An 18,332-nucleotide genomic window follows, 5' to 3' on the forward strand; every position below is an offset into this window, starting at 1 on the left:
TCGCAGTGGGATAAGAGTTAGACTAATATTGAAGAAATAGTGGAATATTGAAGAAATAGTGGAATAGTGAATCATTAAAGAAAGGATGTCAAAGAAGGGACAAAATTAAATTTGAATGTCAAAAGTTAAAATACTTTAAAATTATTTTAAATAATTAAATTGAATTGTTGAATTGTTCCGCAGTGAATTGTCATGTGGCAAGTTGGCCAGGGGGAATTTTCCCATGGTGAGTTGGCTGCAGCGAGTTGCCCCATTCCGATTTCAGAGGCATTTACAGAAACACAAGTGACATTGAACCAGTCTTCAGAAGGCTATGTTGTGAAGTGCTGCTGTAGCATCTAATATTCCACCAACTTTTTACCAAATTAGATTTTGTTGGTTTAATAACTCCAATCCTTTTTCTTCCATTTTGCTAAATATTTAAGCTAATGAAGAAATCTGTTCCTAATACAGTAAAACTTCATTTTATCATACCCCAGTTTAGTGGACTTTGAAGGCAATGAACAGAACTTTTACCTGAAGTAGTGCAGATGATTTAGTTAAATTACCATAATTTGTGTGAATTTACATCATTATATAAGACTAATGACATGAACTGACACAAATGACCAATTATATAATTGGCATTATTACGTAAGTGGCATAAATTTGGGTTTAATGGACATTCAGGTTTAATGGACATGCTCTCCTGCCTAATGGTCTATTAAACTGATGTTTTCATGTACAAATATTGTCTATTAATTTTTGAATTTTTCAGAATATAAGTAGTCTAATTCTTATCTTATGGTTGCTAATATACCCTCTCCAACATATTAGGAATCAAGCTGATAGAAAAGGTACTGTATTAATATCTCACAAATTAATGACAATTATCCATATTGGAGTGATGCCCTTCTCTCAAAACTAGCTTATTTATTAGTGGAATGTTCAAAAAACAGACTCAACTTTTAAAAACTTAGTCAATCATATGTGAGATAAAGATATTGCTAATCCTCAGTCCCATCAGCCTTTCTTTGTTAGATACCTTTTGAATAAGCAAGATCAGCAGCTAATTTAATGGTCTAATTGTAAGTAGTTGTAGTACTTGTTACATAACAATTTGCTTTGAATTGCATTCATCCAAACCTCTTCTAAGCAAGCAGTTTTCTTTAAAGCTTGGTAAAGTGCTGAATAGACTGTGTGGCTGTACACTCAGGTTGTTGTTGTTGTTGCTATCGCTGCAGCTGCTACCTACATAATTTATGGGGCAACATTCCAAATTAGGAACAGGCAGGAGTGAAAATGTAGCTCCTTTCAGCAACCATTTAAAGAAGGTTTTTCATGAGCCCGTGGAAAAGTTCAGCTACTTTAAAGAGTTGCTAACAAGAGAGAGCTGTAATGAGAATCATTGACCCAAGAGTGCTTTACAAATTTTTGCAGCACACGGTTTAATAAATAAAGATCTAGAGAGAAGGAAAAGGGAACCCAGATAGTCCTCGACTTATGGAAGTTTATTTAGTGACCGAAGTTGCAACAACACTGAAAAAAGTGACTTATGACCATTTTTCATACTTATGACCACTGCAGCATGCCCATGGTCATGTGATTTATATTTGGATACTTGACAACTAACTCACATTTATGATGATTGTAGTGCGCAAGAGTCATGTGATCCCCTTTGGCAACCTTTTGACAAGCAAAGTCAATGGAGAAACAAATATGGCAAGTGAAAAAATGGGGCAAAACTCACTTAACAAATTTCTCACTTAGCAACATAAATTTTGGGCTCAATTGTGGTCATAAGTTGAGGACTATCAGTATACAATACCCTTGTTAGGTCTGCTTACTTGATCTGATTCATCATATTGTACAATATCAGATAAGGTGATTGTATATATATGGTATGGGGGCATACATGACTGTTTATAAACTATCAAGGGGAGGAAATTTTTCCACAATAGGAAATTATTGTAGGCTGAGAATAAACTCCACGAATGAGTCCATAGATTAGCTGTGGAGCTAGTTGCTAATTTTTCCTTGCCAAACTTAATAAAGTTTAAGCACCACCTACTTAAAATAATTATTTTTAGAACTGTCCGTTAGAAGTGAAGCTAAACTTATCTGAAACCCCCACCAAAAAAACCCCCATATCCATCACTCTAGTCAACCCAATAGAGGTTGGTACAGAAGCTGAGGTCTCAATGGTTCTAAGAGACCTCTAAAAATTGTTACCAGATTGTATTTTTAATATGACTGAAAGGGGAAAGCTGATTAAATACAGGAGAGGAGAGCAATCCTATTAACTGCATTCAACTGTGGAAATAAATTTTTGTCTTGGCCTCACCAATTGCATTTTGGAGAGCGGTCCTGGGGATACCACTCAAAGCTTAAGAGTGGCTTTCTGCCCAGAGAAAGCTGCACACTCTATGCTAAGTTATGAATTGTTTTAACCATGCCTTCTGAACATGTCACAGGGCTTCATCACTCAAACACCGTGGTTTACAAACCACAAAGAGTTCACACACCAGGCTAAGCAAACTGCATTAAGGCGTAGCATAGCATGGGAACTTAGCCAGAGATCGTGCATCTGGAAACTGAGGGAACAAAAGCAGCTTGGGAAGAGAGATTTGTCAAAATAAATCTACAGGAAATGGAAAAGGTTAGTACAAGGTTCTTGCTCTAAATTGCAATTCTGATTTTTGTGAGAAAAAGGGCATCTTCATTTATTATAATAAGTACTTAATCTTTCAGCATTTGCATTGACTACAAGCCCTTTTACATTCAATGTTAGGAAGAGCCTTACATTCATGCATTTAAAAAAAAGAAAATAGTGCTCTACCACATATAGAGAGGTTAGGATGGTGAAAGAAAGGGCTATTATCTCAAGATAGAAAGATTTTTATCTGACATTTAGATAGTGTGCCTGGAATTAAATGAACACCTTTTTTTTTTTACCTTGATCGGTGTTGCTACATCAGGACTTGCAACTACTAAAGGAGAAATTAATACCATGCCTGAAAAGTCATTTGGTCTTTCGCACGCGGTGAGGATGGCAATGGCTCCTCCCTGAAATGAAAAAGCAAGCAATGGGTTGATGATTGCTAAGACTATTGATTTCAGTAAAGCAGAGGTGAGAAGATTGTGCAACACTACAACTCCCAGTATGTCTTACCATTGGCATGCTGGCTGGAATGGCAGCTGAGTTGGAATTTAGGAATATCTGAAGTGTCATGGTTGCCTCCCCCCTTCCCCAGCCATATAACAAAAAGAGATGACAAGCACTTATGGGCAGGTACATTATCAAGGTCACTTGTCTTGAGAACTTTGCCAATTTATTCTGGCAATGACTTATTATCGCAATGGCCACAACAATATTCAATTTCCTTCTGTACCCAGAGAAAGACAAATGTAGATAAATTCCATTATTGTGGACCACTGATTCCAACCGGCAATATAAAATAACAGACAAAAAACTTCAAAGGAAGTGTGGAGGTGATAATTTCAGAACTTATGTAATGAATGCAAGCATGTATCACCAAGTGTGCAATTCACTCGCATTGGCAGCAGAATCTCATTGCAGCGCTTCAAAAGGTGTTTCAATACCAATTCTAGGCATTGTACAACATTGGAATACCCAGAAATACAACTGCACAAAAGAAATCATCCTAGGAATCACAATACAGCTATTAGGTGCTTGTTAAAGAATGTTCTTTTTTATTTATTTATTAAACTCATATATTATTCCTTTACAAGAAAAACCAAAAATACAAAAAAGAAAAAAAGAAATGTAAAACATTTTCCCTGCTCCCACAAACTATAATCAGATTTTTATAAAATGCAAGAGGAAAGACAGCATTTTCCAGGCAGTATGGAAAAAACTGGCTCCCAGCATGTCCATAAAGCCCCAAAAATGGAAGAGAAGGACAAGCAGACAGGAGTAAATCAAGAGATTCATAGTGAGTTAAGCAATGATGCAACTAGAAAGAAGGGAGTGGCAAGTAAACAGTCTGATCAAGCTGTGGGATGAAACAGAAGCCAAAGGTGACCCAACTATATTCTGAAGTTATATTAAGACGACATCAATATGTGGTTGTATTAAAAATTGTATGATTTAATGAACTGTGATGGTGCAGTGGTTAGAATGAAGGCTACTTCTGCTGACTGCCAGCTGCCTGCAGTTAGGCAGTTCGATTCTCACTGGCTCAAGGCTGGCTCAGCTTTTCATCCTTGGTAAAATGGTTGGTAAAATGAGGACCCAGATTGTTGGGGGCAATATGCTGACTCTGTAAACAGCTTAGAGATGGCTGTAAAGCACTATGAAGGTGTATAAAAGTCTAAGTGCTAAGCACTATTAAAATAAAGAACGATAAATATGTTTTATTTTTTTGTAAAGAAGAGAATAATAGCTGTTTGGGAAGCAAATTTTAAGGCCTTTTTTGGAGTTTTGAAGCTAGATGTAAGAAACAAAGGAATTTGAAGGCATAACTTTCATCTCTTATAAATCTTGATTTGGCATAGTCATTTTAAAAAAAAGAATGCCAAGACAGTTTGGGACTGCAAGCTTAAATACTCCCTCTTCAAGCCAAAAGTATGTATCTCAACCTCAGTAAGCAGGAGAGTTCAGCATGATTCACAAATAGTTGCCATGGGAAATCCTTGGAGAACTGTATTAAAGATACATCATTCTGTTTACTTGCAGGAATAAATTTGTGTGTATATGAATATGAGGACTATTTCAATTTCAGCTTATGCTACCATCTCTTTGTTTTAAAGGTTTACCATGAACTTCAGATCAGATATCATCTTGTTAATTTCTGATTAGAGATGGTTATGCTCACCTTAACTTTGTTTCAAAGCCCACTTTTTTTGTTTTGATATTTCTTTGAAGACACTCAGCAAAAAAGTTTAATTTTTTCATGCAAGTCCCCATCGCTATTATTCAATGCTCTTTTATAAACCTAGAGTAAATTTTGTAAAAGAAGTAAGTTTCTTAAAGAAGCTTATCAGACCTGGAAATGATTAACGGAGCATGAGCACTTTCATTTCATTTTCATTTCATTTTAATTTATTTGTATGCCGCCCTTTTCCCCAAGGGGACTCAGGGCGGCTCACAACTCGAAAAAGGGAGGGGAAATACAAACAAAGTTACAAAGATATAAAACCATACATAGTTAAAAACACAACAATCATACCAGTCGGAGTCGAAGTGGGGCAGCGAGTCTTTAGCCCCAGGCCTGTCGGAACAGCCAGGTTTTAAGGGCTGTGCGGAAGGCCTGGAGGGTGGTGAGGGTACGAATCTCCACGGGGAGTTCGTTCCAGAGGGTCGGAGCAGCCACAGAGAAGGCCCTCCTCCGGGTAGTCGCCAGTCGACACTGGCCGGCTGATGGAATTCGGAGGAGGCCTAGTCTGTGGGATCTAATTGGTCTAGTGGAGGTAATTGGCAGTAGGCGGTCTCTCAAGCACGATGATGTGAGCATTAACAGGAATTTCCACTTTGATCTCAATATGAATTCAAAGCAAGAATAGAGTGAGGTTTAGAATTACAGATTTCATATTGTACTCTCAAATGGTTCTACAACTTTCTTTTAATTTAACAAAAATGCATTTTATGTAACTTTAAAAAAAGGAATAGACAATGTAATTTTCTATAGTGTAACATCCATTGCATGTTACTATGGGATAATGATAGCTAATGCCTTGGTTGCATACAAGAAAAAAGAAAAGTGTTTTTGTGTATGTGTGTAAAGTAGATAATAGCAATTTCTTGCCTAGCTTTCAATGGGTTTTTTGCCTTCAAAAACCCTAATTCTGTTGATAACTAAAAGGAATAGAACAAGAAATGAATACGCATACGCTGTATCTCCAGAATACAAGCGGACACTGATACATTCTATAGCTGTATTAAAGTTCAGAGATGATAAACCATTCCTTTGAAGTGAATTACAATTGACTCACAAACACTACTGTTAGATCGGGTAAAGGATAGACACACAAAGGCTACAGTAACAACAGCTCTTTATTGCAAATGAGAAACATCCGGCAAGGCTGAGCAGGATGGCAGCACTTTTAAAGGGGGCAGTCAGATCTTTCGACCAATAGGATTCAACCTCTATTCCCACCGGAGCAGCAGACCTTGGTGGAAACCACTGTCGCTGGGGTGAATATCTAACACCCCTCCCCTCTTGGAAGGAACAATCCTGTTGGTAACGTAGTCACGCAGGTAGCGGGCCTTTGGATAGCTCTGCCTGACCTGCACAGTTCAGTAGGAGGAGTTTCCTTGGACAAGTCGGACGGACCTGTTTGTTCCACAGCCCCACTTGGTGTAAACTCCTGGAACTTTTCACAGGCCGTGGCTGGAGCTTCTGGAGCTGGCTCGCTTGGAGCTTGCTGCGGGCCTGCAACAAAATCAGATACGTCTTCCGGAACCCTCGACGTGAGCTGGCCGTGGAAGGAGTGAGAGTTTGCTCTGTTTGGGTAGGGCTTTGGCTAACTCGTGCAGGAGTTACCTCTTGTTGTCTAAGAATGGAGTTGGAGAGGTGGCCACGGACTTGGTCAATAGGCCTTCTCCAATTCCTACCGTCCTCGAGCTCTACCAGATAGGAGCGAGGGCTGGTGATGCCTATTATTGTGGCAAGTATCCACAGAGTTCCCCCGGCATAGTTGTGGGCACATATCGAATCCCCTACTCTAAATGTCCGAATCTTGCTTGTGGAGTCTGGGGGCAATGCGGCAGAATAATTGGGGTGTAGCTGGTGTAAGTGGGACCTTAGCCGGCGACCCATGAGAAGCTCGGAGGGCTTCTCCCAGTGGTGGCGCTGGGTGTGAGGTGCTGAATTAGTAAATAGTTGTCAACCTGTGTTTGCCAATCTCCCAGGCCCATCCTAGCAAGGACCTCTTTTGCCGATCTCACCATTCTCTTCGCCTGACCATTGGAGGCCGATGGAATGGCGCGACCAGGGCATGCCTGATTCCCTGAGTTGCTAGGAAGGTCTCGAATTGCATGGCCGTAAATTAAAGCCCGTTGTCAGAGACCAAGATGTCGGGCAGGCCGTGCGTGGAGAAAAGTCTCTGTAGCACCCTGATGACTGCTTCTGCCGTAGTGGAGGGCATCAGCTTCAGCTTTTTGGGCCTCTTGGAGCGGACTTGTCCTATTGATGTGTGATAGGCGACTCTACTGTTGCCCTCTGCGCGCCATGAAGGCTTCTGCCAGGCCTCTGGGTTGGGCCTCTGTTGACGGCTTGATGTATTTTTTGGCTGCCAGGTGGTGGCAGGGAAATCTCTCTGGCACACCTTGGTGATGTGTCCTTTTCCCTCGCAATGCTGACAAGTTGTTTCGTGGAAATGGCAGGACAAACGGGCATGGTCTCCTCCGCAGCTAGCGCAGGGCGGAAGACATGAATTGAATTTTCGCACCAGCTTGGTGCAGCTACTGCACATGCGGAGCTGTCGTCTTCCTCGCTTTCTGAGCCCTCGTGATTGGCAGTCTCGCGATGTACACGGGTACTTTTCCGTGCATCCTGTGGTACGCTTTGGTGCTGCAGAGGCTCCGTCAATTTGGCAGCTGATTCGGATGCCCTGGCCTTGTCCAATGCAAACTGCAGAGTGAGGTTAGATTTAGCGAGCAATCTCCTCTGTGGGATAATGTCTCACACGCTATAAATTATGCGGTCCAGGATCAGCTCGTCCAGGTCCCGGAATTCACAGTACGCTGCGGCTTTCCAAAATGCCGCTACGTACTTGTTAATCGACTCGCCATCCTTCTGGTTTCTGATGTTAAATTCGTGCCAGCAAACGTGCTTGGAGGGCTTGGGCACATAGTGGGTCTTCAGCGTCTGCTGTAGCGCGGACCATGGAACTGCTTGAAGCAGTGTCGGTTCTGAGAGGTTTTTTGCCATCTCGAACACTTCCCGGCCACAGAAGCTGAGAAACATTTCTTCTTACGGCCTTCAAGAACGCCCATGAGGTCGTTTGCTTCAAGGAAGCAGTCAAATCATAGCAGTGATAGCAGTGATCGATGACTGGATCATATGGAGCAGGCGGGGCGTGCATAGCCATCCTGCGTTCATAGGGCGATTCAATTTTGCCGCTCAAAAAAAGTGGCTGTTTGCTGCCTTTGCCGGGGCTCCGGGCTGGATGTTTCTTCTGGATCTCTATGCTTTTTGTTTGCCTAGTTGCCTTCCAATCCCTCCTTCGTCACCAGTGTTAGATTGGGTAAAGGATAGACACACAAAGGCTACAGTAACAACAGTTCTTTATTACAAAAAAGAAACATCCGGCAAGGCTGAGACAGACAGCAGCCCTTTTAAAGGGGGATGTCAGACCTTTTGACCAATAGGTTTCAACCTCTGTTCCCATCAGAGCAGCAGACCTTGGTGGAAACCACTGTCGCTAGGGTGAATATCTAATAACTACCTTTTGCATTTCATCGCTGAACCTTCTTAACTTTTGTTAACTAGCTTAAAACTTTCAAAACAAGTTATGATTAGGGTTGTACATCCTCTGTAGTAAAAATATATATTCTATTGTAAGGTAACACCAAGTCTACATCATAGAATATTACATGTATTATGAGTAAACCATAACATAACTTTGGGGATACCTTTTATTTTACATAGTTTATTCTTGTATTAAATGATTAAGAGTTGATGAGTCATGATATATCCCATTCCTGTATCACAAGGTTGTTCAATGTCCACCCTAGTTCTTGATATACCTCTAGGCCAGTGATGGCAAACCTTTTTTGGCTCGCATGCCAAAAGCGGGGGGAGCGCAGGGAAGTCGTGTGCAGGCATGCCATACCGGTAATGCTATGCGCATGACCCCAGCACATATGCGCGCACGACCAGCGCTCCCCCCATTTTTGGCATGCTTTTTTCACCCTCCCCAGGCTCAGGAGGCTTTATAGGAACATGGGGAGGGCAAAAACAGCCCCCCAGGAGGCTTCTGGAGCTTCCCTGACGCCTCCAGAGTGCAAAATACTGACTCTACGGGCAAACAGGAAGTTCAGGAACATACTTCCGGTTTGCTCGTAGGGCTGGTTTTAGGCTCCGGGGGGCAAAAAAATCACCCTACAAGTAAACCGGAAGTACGTTCCAGCATCATTAAACCACTTGCCACTGCATCCCCTAATGGGAATATAAAGCCCCAAGATGTAAAATACCCATTTTCTCATCAACCAGCTTCCTTGAAGTGGAACTTTGGATTCTGCCCTCTTTTTGTAATTTTATTTCACCATCAAAAGAATTTCTGTAGCCTGTAGAATTGGAAAGCGGAGTCGTGGACCACAACTCAGAAGTTCATGTTTGGCTTTCTTTTTACACATTTCTTTCCTTTCCGTTTCTTCTCAAGGCAGAAATGTATAGCAATGGCATATTCATCCTTCCCTTTAACAATACTTGAGAATCTCAGAAAATGGGGCAACTCACTCTTAAAGTGAATATGGTCTTAATTGGTATAGAAATATTTTAACCAACATGAATAAGGGGATCTTCCTGTCTGTCTGTCTGTCTGTCTGTCTGTCTATCTATCATCTATCTATCAATCAATCAATTTACCTATCTATTGTCTATCTTCATCCATCCATGCATCCATGCATCCATGCATCCACCCAATCATCTATCTATCATCTATCTCTTATCTATCTGGAAAAAAAACCCAAACTCTTCACTTGTTTATGACTTTTGATGAAAATTATGAGAACAGTAATCCCTGTAAAGTCCAGTAGGGCTTAAGACAAACTCAAAAACATTTTATCTTTTATCTTTCTCACATATACATAAATACATACATTCAGATCACATCATTCCTTTTTGGCAAAAATAAGAAGGGTATTTTTTCACTTGCATTTCTAGAAATTCCAGCTTCATAGCTCTTCAATATTGGAAATAAGCCTTGAGAATGGTGTGTACATCTGTAATTTCACATTAGAACTAGCAACTGTGTAGTTTACATTTAGGTGGGCAGCTGTTTACAAATAACTGCAATAACATAGCCACTTCTTTTTGTGAAAATAAAAGGAAACAGAAACAAAAAGAGGGAAAGTAAAGGAAGCATGGAAAGAAAACCGAAAAGGCTATGATTTTTTTTAAAAAACTCTCCTGGCACCAGTATTAATTGTTAGACTTCAGAAACCTAACCCAAAATAAACAGCGTCTGCTGCTCTATAGGAGGCCAAGGCTCCATGAGGAAGGATTGTGTGCTTACCATGGAGTGCCCCAGAAGAAACACAGGAATGCCAGGATGATCCTTCTTCATGAGATCTATGTGCTGCAAGCTGTCTCTGACAAACACGTGAAAGTCTGACACAACCATACGGTCTCCTTCACTTTGCCCATGGCCAACTGTAAAAGGGAAAAGGAAAAGTGACTTGCCACACCAGAAGTAATTCATATTTTGGCTCTTCTCAGACTAGACACAAAATTATATTCTGTTATAGTTTGCTCCCACATGGCATTGTCGAGATGTGTGCAGGGCCTATTGGAATTGCAGCCACCAAATTAAGAAAAATTATATTGCATTTACAATACGCTGTTCTTTTTCACCACTTAGTCATGTCGTGACTCTTGGTGACTTTACTCTCTAGGCTACCCTGTCAAGCACAGCTTCTTTCAGTTGATTTTTTTAAAATTCAACTTTGCATCAGATTTGATGTTATCGAGCCATTGATGAGGTTACCTATTTTGAAACATCTGTAATAAAACAAGCAAGGTCAGAAATTCCTCAGAGTGTTCTTTGCTTGCCCCTTTTTCTTTGTCCACTAACCATTCCTAACACCATTGACTTCTCCCAATGAATTCACATGCATAGCATGGCCAAAGTAAACTGGACGGAGCCTTCTGATTTTAGCTTCCAGTGATGTGTCTGCTTTTATATCCAATGCAAACAACATCATTTGTGTGCAAAGGCCTCTAAAGCCGCAAGAGCAATGAGAACAGGAGGAGCCTCAAACTGTGTATCACCTTTGTCTGGGGAATGCTAACCGGTTGACAATCAAAGGTAACACCAAGTCATGGAAGTAGAACTTTCATGTTCCCCAACTGAGATTGTCTGAGGCTGTACATAATCACAATCCCTAAGGATACTCGGCTATCCTTAAGAGACTTCCAATGTGGCCTGGCTTTATAACACCCTTATGAGGAAATAAGAGTAGAATTCTAAACCTTTTCAGAAATAGGATGATGCTCTACTAGATGGTCTTCAGAATGATCCAACAAGAGATGGGTCTTATATTCACAGCCTGAATAAGAAATGATTGCAGGCTATGGGACTAAGGCTTACACAGTTAAAAGCAGAAAATAATTATTACCTCCCTCCTTATCTATTTCCAGGGAAGGGCTGTTTATTTCACATGCTATTGAAATTCATCATAATTATCCCTCACAAAATAGAACTGATGATCAGCTGATCTGACAAGATATCCCACTGCCATATGATTGAACCAAAATTATAACTGAGTAATCATTGAAGCTTTGATTCCTAAAAGAAAAAAAAATGCTGAATAGCCAAGCTTAAGATTAGAGGGTGAAGAAATGCAGAGATTTTTGACATTACTCAGCTGCACATTTTCTTGCCTTTTAATCCAGATCTCTGCCCTGTAAATGCTTCTTCAATACTGGTATTCATCCTGATGCCCTACAGTATTTGATGCAGTATTTAATGGCAGGAAAATGATCAAAGTCATCAGGGCTCAAGTTGAGAAAGACAGATATACACAAAAATATGGGAAAAATAAGAATGAGAATGTCCCAAAGGTGCATTTTCAAGAGGCAGCTGGATTTTCTGTTTTTTCTTTGAAGATGTTTAGCTTATCCAAGAAGCTTCTTCAGCTCTGACTGAATGGTGGAGAATGGAAGGATTTATACTCCTTGCAGACTGCTATCCATTTGCATTCTTTTAACCAGTTGTTAAGACCACCTGGAGGTTTTTCTGTGTCATCAGGGTCACCTGATTGGTGCAAATGTGTGTGGAGCCTTGGAACTGGTGAAAGAATTGTGTTGTAGACTGGAGATAGATAATGTCATATCCCTTTTCCTCTGTTGAAAGAGGGCTGTTCAGTTTTGACATAGATGATTTATAAAACAGTCATCTTATCCTCCCCCAGCCCCCGCAGCCATGTGACTACTTGTTTGGATAACCACTCCACATTTATGACTGTTTGCACTGTGTCCAACATGATGATAAGGCATTTTTGCAAAAAAACAGTATTTACGCCTAAATATAGCAGTATTTAATGACCACTGCAAAAAGTTATAAAATGGGTTCAGTCACATAGTGACACACTTTACGAATGTCACAATATACAACCATAATTGAGGGGCTCAATTATGATCATAACTTGAGAATTCCCTGTAAATGCTTCTGGTGAGTATATGGCATATATATCTTCTTGAATTACAACTAGTTTTTTTTTAAATGGATCCTTTTGCTATAAAATATAATATAATAAATACAATATAATAATATTGTAATATATAATATTAATTATATAATATAAAACAAACTTAATTTAATATATGTAAATTTTAATGTGTTAGATTCTAACACAGTTCAACAACTCTTTGTTCTTATATTTCTTAAGGGGAAATGGGTATTTCTTATAGAGAAATATTAATACATCACAAACTACAGTTCCCAAGAATTAAAAAAAAGAAATGTATAGGAAACAAATACATAAAACTGATCTAAGTATGCAACATAAAACGAGATCTAAATTCTAAAGTTGTTGATGCCTTTTTCTCAAATTTAAATAGCTGTCAGAAGCTTAGGTGGATCAGAAGGTAATCAAGAATTTGGTAAATCAGAGCAATTTAATTTGGATTTATTCTTTCCAAATATGTTCATGTGGAATTAACAAAAATTGAGCTTAGTAAGTACAAGCTTAAGTCCAAACATGCACAGATTGGGCTAGTAGTGATAATATAAACCAGCCTTCTCTAAAATGATGCCTAGCAGATGTGTTCAGAAAACAGCTTCCAGCCGTTCTGGAATTTGTAGTCCCAGATACATCAAGAGGGCATCAGCTTGAGAAAGACTAGCATAAATAAATGACAAAATGTTTAGAATTTCTACTTAACGCTCCTTTATTATTGAGGGCTGTGAAAGAAGTTTTTCCCATATGCTTAAAAAAAATTACTTTTAGCTGCTAATATGTTTGTTTTTGTATCTCCAACAATCATTTATGGATGAGTTGCTGCTTCATATTGCTTTACATATGGACCTAGTTAAGCTATAATGTGGCTGATAGGTTTCTGTGTGTGAATCCGTCCATTATGTGTGAATTAAGCCATGTTCAACAAAAACTAAAAATCCTTGTTTAGGATTGTTATTCCTTCATACTTTTAGTTGCCAAGTTTCAAGTAAACCAAATGACATATATTCATGGATAAACTAAGCTAAGTAGATTTGATCATTTCCAATGAACTAATGGAAAACTAACAGCAGCTTTCCAGACAAGAAACAGCAAACTGAAGGCTACAAAAAACAAGAATATCTTGCAGGGGATTGTGTGGCATTCAAATACAGAAAGTAAATAAATATATTTTGGTATTTGTGCAGGACCTTGTCTAAATGAATAACATTTAAAACAATTATATTCTTTTCCTGCTCATCTGACATGATCAAGAAAAAGAAGCTTTAAATAAGGCAAACTCTCTAAGGTTCAACTTAATATGGCAGCTATCAGTAATAATGGATTTTTCTCTTAATACAGAATATGAGAAAAATAAGGAAGGAAGGAAGAAAAAGCCCAGCTTTTAAGTAATCTCATCTGGTCAATTTTCTTGAAGGAGAATGTGAATATTTTTTAGTGGAGGTTCTAGAGGCAATTTTTGTGTGTTTGTGAAATAACGGAAAACTTTAACCGTGACCTTTTCATTTATTTTGAATGATGCCACAAACTGGACAAATCAAGTTAATGTGGATATAGCGACAGACAATTTTTGTAGTACAATATATACTATACGTTTATAATACAGAAAATGGTGATGATTTAAACAGTCCAATATAGGTAGAGGTGAACAAGTGAGAGGATTCACTAAGAGCTGAGTTTGCTAGCTGTGTTAAGTTATATTAATTGTACAGTTAGGAAAGCCTGAAAGTTCAACCAAAAAAAGGCTAGAACTTTTGAATCACAGATAGTCAGTCAATTAATCAACATCATAAAAGTGTATTTCTCACTAGATAAAATACACAGATAAGGAAATTCATGGTATCAATAGAGCTCAATAAGAAAATATGCTTTCCTTAGTCATTATTAGAATTACATATAATCCCCAACTCACTTTCATGAAGTGTTTGGAAATATTTCTCATCATAATTGCAAAAATTCAAGATTAAAGCTATAGTGAAAACTAAGCTAAACATCAGTTAGGGTAATTCCCCCTTCCGCACTCTTGCGATTACCCTTCCTAAATTAACATAGTGTATGAACTTAAGGGCTTTCAGAGGCTCATCTTCTATAACAGCCAGTCTTGGTACTTCACAGTGAAAAAGTTTTATTTTCATTATTGTCCATTCCAAGCAAATTGTTGCTGAAGTGCTAATAGCAGTTCATCACACTTTCCTGATAACAAGATATGAATAAACTAAAAAATGGATTCTGCCAAGTCAGAATTATTTGAAAAGGAAGGGTACATCTAGACTAAAATTAAGGGAAAACTACGAATGAGAACATCGCTCAGAGCTGCCTGAACCACAAATTAGGTGGTAAATAAATTTGATAAATAAAATAAATAAAAGTTCAGTCTAATCTATTTGCCAGAAAATAAGCTCTTCTGCCCTATATCTTTTGTCCATATACTGTAGATGTTTATGTCAAATAGAAGAGTAAAATGCATATGGAAAGAGTAATCTCTCTTTCTGATGGCCTGGGAACCATTTAAAGTATTTGGATAATGAACAGTTTGGATAAACAAGAGAGTTTAGTGATTCCTTAGGATCATGTTAAAATTGACTATTAGGAAAACATACACAATGATGGTGGATTAAGTTGTGTAACTGAAGTTCACAAAAAGCGGAGAAAAGGAAACCTACTCATTGTTTTTAAATATTTTGGCTCAGAAAATGCTCTAACCGATTGCAAAATGGCAAGCAAAGAGATACAAATTCAAGAAATCATTTTTATGGGAGGAATGTAGCTTGTACATGAGATTGTACAAACAAAATACATGGTATGTAAGTACTTAGTTGCAACATGACTAGTTCAATTTCAGATCCAAGATGGCTTAAGTGTCAAAGATGGGGCATATTCTCATGACCTGAGGAAAATCAAGGTTTTAGTTCCTTTGAACATCTAAAGTCAGTATCACTCATATAGTGCACAGGATACACGCCAAATAGAAACAACCATAAGGACACATGGTTCATAAAATCTATTTAACATTGAAGTTGGAGTCCTTAAAAATCTTTTTTTAAAGTTTTATCTATTGCTTTCCAGTTTAATAAATGCTTAAACTATTGTATGTAAAAAAGGTAACATGCCTATCATTAAAAAAAACCACACACATCCATTTCATATAAAGCTCTATGAAAAGAGACACCAGATGCCAAGAATCCACTCAAACTTGCACTAGTAATTTAGCTTGTATCCTTAAAGAATTCCATTACCTAAATTTCATCTTTTGTTGGGGAGAGCTAACACAAAATGGGAATAATTAGTTTTTACACACAAGGGAGACTGACCTGACCTCTGCAAAGGTAAGCTTACTATATTAATTCCTGAGGTTTCCACTGACACAGAGCAGCATAGGCAATAGAGATGGTTTCAAAAGCTTTCTATGTGGAAGGCAATATGTACATAACTAATATTCAAATATGTATTAATTAGTGCATGTAGCATTTTAAATTCTTCTGCCTCACAAAGCCATAGAATTGGAAAGGACCATTGAGCCAACTGAGCCCACCCTTTTTAACTACAGGATTCCCTAAAGGAATCACAACAGGATTAAAGCACCTCATGCCTAGTCTTTGTTTGAAACATCTAGCAAAAGGAGCTAATCTTCTGTCTCAGGAATTAGTTGCATGGAAAACTCTTACTATTAGAGTTTCCCTACACCACAATCTTTCTGAAATATGCACTTTATTGCCCACAGTGCTCTGCTAGTTTATTTGATTTGTTGGAATTTCCGTAAATTCATAATTGTACAATCTGTATGGCTGACTTCCACCTTTGAGCAATGGGAATACTGCAGAGACCGGATCAAAACAACATACTTTCCACAGTTGCTAAATTCCACAGCAGCAGGGAATTGTCAGTGGAGGAATATATAAGCTGAATGTCTCCTAACCATCTCCACGCATGAAGGAACCAAGCTTGTTTTTATGACCCCTCTGCTTGTGGCAACTCTAAGAAAGTAATTCCAACCAAGGCTAAGATTCTTGTAAAAATTCACCAGAATCTGTTAGATTCTGTTCTCAGCCTGCTATGTTTAACCCACATTTAAGATTAATGTCCCAGTACTGGATCACATCAACACACTGATGACAGCTACCACACTAGAGTTATATTATTGGAAGCAAGCACAAGATAGCTTTTACCTGCAGCTTGATGGATTGAATTTATCTTTTATTTTTTAATAAAAATAAGGATGCAAATGTCTTTATATTAGAATACACAATATTTTTGTTTCTGGTATGATCAATATCTAGTTCTTGCGACTTCACATGATTATGTTTCTTTCCTCAACCCAAAGTATTATTCTCAGAAAAGAATCTCCTCCCTCCCAGTACATATTTTTGAAGAGCAAAGATATTTTTAGACTAGCTTGCACAACAGATTATTGTTTTGTTATCTTAGAGGAAAAAGGGAGAAAGAGGGAAAAAAGAAAAACAATTTTCTAAGCTAAAATTATTTCTGCCTTATTTCTGTTAAGCAGCAAGCCTTGGGTATGGTAAGTCTGTTGCATGATTTTCTGCCAGTGCTGAACAAAATGATCTCTGATGGTGGAGGATGCATTTATTCCCACCAATCGACATAATTGGGAAGAAAAGTTTTTCTTTCCATATTTCTATTCTTTTGGAGATCTAAATTCAGATTTGATGTGTCAGTCATATTCTGAGTAATACTTTTCTTAACCTGTCTATTTGTACCAATAGACTCTCCAATCAAATATCTAAATAACACTATGTCTTCCTTCAGATGAATTTCACTCTTCATGCCAGTAATTTTCTTGGCAATAAAACATTAAATCTGAATTAAAAAATACCAAACCAAACCAAATCATTTCAGTAACCTTATCAGTGATAGTGAAAGGTAAGAGTTGGGTATTTGATACTCTTTGAGCTTGACAGTTTTCTTGGAGGTTTTTTTTTAAATTACTAGGCTAAGTAATACCAATGTGAGGGAAAATGGGATGCTCTTTATATATATAGCAGCTTGATCTACCAGTCTTGATGGGGTTATGGCATGTTTGATATTTCCTTCATTCATGTGTTGGTTTCTTTCCTGATTGGTTACCTGGAAGTGAGCTGCTAGAGTGAATGAATTCTAGGCTGTTGGTCTCATTCCTAGGTTTTGTCTATGGAGATTTTCAGTCATTCAGGTCCCAAAGGTGCTTTTCAAAAGGTAATTGGACTTTCTTTGTTTTTTTTCCTTGAAGATGGGGGATTGACCAGGAGCGCCTAGCAGGCTTGGGCTAGGCTAGCTGGCGTGGCAGTAGCAGGGATTGCCACTCAGGGGAATGTCACGGGCCTGGATGTGGTGGGCTCCAAAATGAAATGTGGAAAGAACTGTGCATACCGCAGGAGGGAGACCAGCTGATCATTTTGCGGGACGAAGACCTGCACTGGACCTGCCCATTCGGCCAAAGGACCGCTTCGGAGGCAACATGGCAAGGCTTAGCCTCCTTTCAGGCCCAGCTATTGGCTGCCGCCCACTCACTTTCCCCTCCACCTTGGGTCCCGCATCCAACCTGTGACAGGGCGAGTGACCCTTGGGGGAGAGCCCCACACTGGGGTGCTGCGTGGCTGGACCAGACGCTTTCTTTTGGGCGTCCCTCCCAGAGCCGGGCCCGAAAGACGACTGAGCCTCACCATCCCCCCCCACAGCCCTTTGCTGAGCATGGCAGGCCTCTTCCCCCATTAGCCTTACCTTCTCAGGCCAAGTGAAGAGGGGCCATGGGGGAGGCAGCTGAGCGAGGAGCAGAAATCGGTGAAGGAGGGCTCATCAGGCAGAAATCAGCTGGGCTGTGTGGTCAAGGCAAGTGAGGGAACCAGACAGCAGCAGCAGCTATGCCATAGGCATGACTCTTGGCATCAGCCAAGGAGAGATAAGGAGTGACTGGGAGGAGCAGGGTGGGGCCAGCCGTGTTGCTATTAGCCGGTTCTCCGAACTGTGCAAAAGTTTAACAACAGGTTCG

The 18,332-nt window shown here is 39.3% G+C and overlaps 1 protein-coding gene across 2 annotated transcripts in view; it reads right to left on the reverse strand.

Annotated features, from left to right (window-relative positions):
• Positions 1-18,332, reverse strand: part of MGLL (monoglyceride lipase) — an 89,922-nt gene that overhangs the window by 14,600 nt on the left and 56,990 nt on the right. Inside the window, exons 4-5 of one of the 2 annotated variants that reach the window (XM_014054723.2) lie at positions 10,183-10,319; positions 2,935-3,045 (exon numbers count right to left, since the gene is read on the reverse strand). In XM_014054723.2, the coding sequence (XP_013910198.1) occupies positions 2,935-3,045; positions 10,183-10,319 (248 nt within the window). The remainder of the gene's footprint in view (positions 1-2,934; positions 3,046-10,182; positions 10,320-18,332) is intronic. The other variant, XM_087708980.1, reaches the window with a different exon arrangement.

Source organism: Thamnophis sirtalis, unplaced genomic scaffold, assembly GCF_051295495.1.
Source record: "Thamnophis sirtalis isolate CommonGarterSnake01/CBP01778 unplaced genomic scaffold, rThaSir2_p1.2 scaffold_3, whole genome shotgun sequence".
Lineage (NCBI taxonomy): Eukaryota > Metazoa > Chordata > Lepidosauria > Squamata > Natricidae > Thamnophis > Thamnophis sirtalis.